The sequence below is a fragment of the Guillardia theta genome, assembly GCF_000315625.1.
Source record: "Guillardia theta CCMP2712 unplaced genomic scaffold GUITHscaffold_145, whole genome shotgun sequence".
NCBI classification, from domain to species: Eukaryota; class Cryptophyceae; order Pyrenomonadales; family Geminigeraceae; genus Guillardia; species Guillardia theta.
This window is the reverse complement of record NW_005434529.1, coordinates 132,754-136,561: the sequence shown is the minus strand read 5'-3', so window position 1 is coordinate 136,561 and position 3,808 is coordinate 132,754. Positions and strand designations below refer to the sequence as shown.

Below are 3,808 nucleotides of genomic sequence, written 5' to 3'. Positions count from 1 at the left end.
CTGCTGACCCTCCTGAGGCCTCGCAGGTGTGGGACATGCGCATGCTGCGCCTCCTGCGCGAGCTCGACGGCAAAGGGCCAGCGGTGCTGTGGGGAGGAGGGAGGAGGCAGCCGCTGCTGCTGTCCTGCTCTGTGGACCTGCCGCAAGGGCTCATAGCGTGGGAGCTGACACACTGGAGGAGGCGCTTCATTCTCAACGCGCACAGCAGTGACATCCTTGACTTGGACCACCACGACTCGACCCTCTACTCCATCGCTGCCGATGGATGCATCAAGATCTGGCAGCCAAGCCATCACTCGACCCGTTCGGCGATGCTGCCCCCGACGCCTCCTCATGCCTCGTGAAGGACCTGGCTTGTGTTTCAGCTTGTAGCCTCCTCCGCTTCCTGTAGCTGGAGTTCTGCTCCTCGATGAGCTCTTGTGGTATCTTACGAGGAAACTTCCACGCCAAAAGGTGATCGATGTTGGACTGCACTGGCCCCAAGGGTCCTCGCAGGAAGTCTTGCTTATACCTCGTCTCTCCCGTGTCTTCGCTCTCTTCTAGAAGGAGATTCTCCTGCTCCAAACTTTCCAGATCTTCAGTTCCATCAAAGTGCAAGAAGCGACCGTATCGCTCGATGTAGACGGCACAGAAGCAGTGCACTGTCGGTTCAGATATCTGTCCTACAAGCGTCTCCTCCACGCCTGAGACTCTGAATGCCTCGCGCGTTACATTCACCAGCACGTACCCTGCAGCCACGCCCAGCGCTCGAAGCAACGCGACCTGTAGGTTGGCTTTGTTGGTGCACATGCCTTCCCTCGACCGCAATGTCTCGCTCGCTCTTCTATCCTTGTCGTCTAGCACGTAGCAGATGTTTCTCCTCACCCAGTCCCTAACTGCCCGAGCTGCTTGTATGTCGTCCGATACTCCGACACCGATCTCTCTCGCTACCTTCTGTACCTCTTCATGCTCACTGTCGGCGTAACTGGTTGGAAGTAGGAAAGGCATCAGATGCATCTTTCCTTCGCGCGGCTTCCATGAACCAGCGGTCCCAAGCCGTCCTTCGCCCGCTCCTTCTCCTCTCTCCTCCCCTCCCTCTCCCCCTGTTCGCTCCTCCATCACCGTCGCATCTTTCCTGTGTATTTTTACTTAAATGGAGAAAACGGGAGAAAAGGGTAAATCAACAAGTCTGCCTCAACAGAGAAGTAGTAACAGGAAGAGGCAGCGAATGAGGGGGCATCAGCTGCATGGTGAGGCGCTGATAGGTGGCGGCGCGTTTGCGAGCCAAGACCTCAGCAGCAGGTCCATCATCAGGAACGAAGTGCCGTTTACTATGACCGTCGGGCCGAGTTTAATGCACACTAAAGTAACTTGTGTGAAACACACTGCTTCCAGACAATCACGACGGGTGACGGCCGTCGGACGGTCCCGGCCCGAGGCACAGGCTGCCCGAGTCCGGGAAGGCACCTCCGCTTGAACACGTAAGGGTCGTCTTGGTTTACAGAAGAGTTTAATTTGGCGCTATCTGACTGGGCACAAACAAGAGAATGTCAGCAGACTCGGAGAGTTGAGTTCCAAGTCAAGATACGATGAGACCACCGGTCTGCGGCAAGTTGCTCGACACCACTGGGGTGCTTGCTGCTGGTCCGAGCTCGCCTGCTTCCTCCCCGGCATCGGTCGGGTCCCGCCGGTCCATGGGCATTGCTGCGGCGTCGCCCGCGGCCCGGCCGTCACGGGCGGTGTTGGTCGGGCAACGCCGGCTCCTTGTCGGCGGCTGCCCTTTCTCCGTCCGCGCCGGGCCGCCCGCATGGTGCGGCAGCGGACGTCTCGACTGACAGTGGTCAGTCGGCTGCCTCCGGGTATCGCGTCTAAGGGATGTTATTCCTCCTGCATGCTCCTGCTGCTTGTTGCTTGATTGCCTGACCCTTAGGCTGCTTGTCTGCGCGGCTTCGCGCTTCGGCTGGCTTGAGGCACTTTTTACCTCCTGCCAGTAAATCCATTAAGGCTGGCGGTGCCGCGTCTAGTTGCAGCTTGTTGCTGCTTTGTTTTGCTTGAGGCACTTTTTACCTTCTGCCAGTAAATCCATTGTGTGTCTCCAGGCACACAGCGCACAGCGAGAAGCTGCACAATCACACACAAAACACAAGCCCGAAAAGAACCAGCACTGCTGGCACCCAGACGCGGCACCGCCAGCCCAAGCGCGAAGCCGCGCAGACAAGCAGCCTAAGGGTCAAGCAATCAAGCAACAAGCAGCAGGAGCATGCAGGAGGAATAAAATCCCTTAGACGCGATACCCGGAGGCAGCCGACTGACCACTGTCAGTCGAGACGTCCGCTGCCGCCACAAAGCGGGCGGCCGCGGACGGAGAAAGGGCAGCCGCCGACAAGGAGCCGGCGTTGCCCCGGGGGGTCCGCCTGGGGCAGCCTCGCTAGCCTCCGAGTCAGCGGTAGCCGAGTCAGCGGTAGCCGCCCGTGACGGCGGCGACGCCGCGGCAATGCCCAAGGACCGGCGTGACCCGACCGATGCCCGGGGAGGAAGCAGGCGCGCTTCGCACCAGACAAGAGCGCCTCCAGCTTCAGCTGCATGGTGAGGCGCTGATAGGTGGCGGCGCGTTTGCGAGCCAAGACCTCAGCAGCAGGGCCGTCATCAGGCACGAAGTGCCGACCAAACGCCGCATCCTCAAGAGGCATCGAGCGCTGAGCAATGATGTCCGCCAGATACCAGATGAAGCGGAGGGTGTCAGGGTGCAGGGTACCGTCCGTCGAGATGGCAAGAGGGATGAACGCTCGAGGAGGAGATATCCTTGTTGTGAATTCCGGTGGCTCTGAAACCGAATCAAGCGCTTACGGCGAAGGTCTATAAAGGTGCTCTGATAACGGGCGTACTCGTTCGGGGCACAAGTAGTGAGAGGTGTGAGATCAGAGATTCATGTCCTTACACTCACTCTCCACAATCCAACTGTTAGTTGTGACATGTCCTTACACTCACTCTCTACCTTTCAACTGTTAGTTGTGACATGTCCTTACAGGAGCTTCTGGTGCCGGCGATCATCTCACCACCACCACCAACAACAACATTCTCATCTCTATCATTGTTGTCATAATCATCATCTCAAACGAGATGGAGAACATCTCAACCATGACGACAAGACAAGTAGAGGAGGCGAGCAGCAAACAGACTAGAGTACAACAAGAGAAAGACACGAGCGAGAGGAGCAGCAGAGAGGAGGAGACCACGGACAAGCTAACAAGGAGAATCAGTGGAGGTCGAAGGCCAAGGAGGAGAGGTCCAGCTGACCTCGAGCTGAGCGATGCAGTCGTGAGCGTTTTTTCAACGCTGCAGGTCGGAGCAAGTCAGCAGGAGAGGTGTCCATCGCATGCAGCACCTACATGAAACTCTTCTGCGAGCTAGAGTCCGGTCTCGGCAGTCCCTCCATCCTTGTCAAAAGCAAGACAACGAAATCGAGCAAGTGCCCTCTAAGACCATCTCGACACCCGGTGTACTCCATGCCTCCAGCTTCTTCAGACAAGGTTTGGCTACTCCATCATCGCGTTCATGGAGTAGTTCATGGAGTAGTTCATGGAGTAGTTCATGGAGTAGTTCATGGAGTAGTTCATGGAGTAGTTCATGGAGTAGTTCATGGAGTAGTTCATGGAGTAGTTCATGGAGTAGTTCATGGAGTAGTTCATGGAGTAGTTCATGGAGTAGTTCATGGAGTAGTTCATGGAGTAGTTCACTCGCAAACACAACCTGGAGGATCATTCCCTGCCCTCATGATACGCACCATCACAGTCACTGCTTCATCACTAGCACCATCAGCACCAACATC

The 3,808-nt window shown here is 56.8% G+C and overlaps 1 protein-coding gene across 1 annotated transcript; it reads right to left on the bottom strand.

Moving 5' to 3' along the window:
* Positions 1-270: 270 nt before the first annotated feature.
* On the bottom strand, positions 271-987 carry GUITHDRAFT_119390 (hypothetical protein; the record flags this gene model as incomplete). Its single annotated transcript, XM_005821390.1, has 1 exon — positions 271-987. One exon carries the CDS (start codon positions 985-987, stop codon positions 271-273), a length of 717 nt encoding a protein of 238 aa, XP_005821447.1.
* Positions 988-3,808: the final 2,821 nt, after the last annotated feature.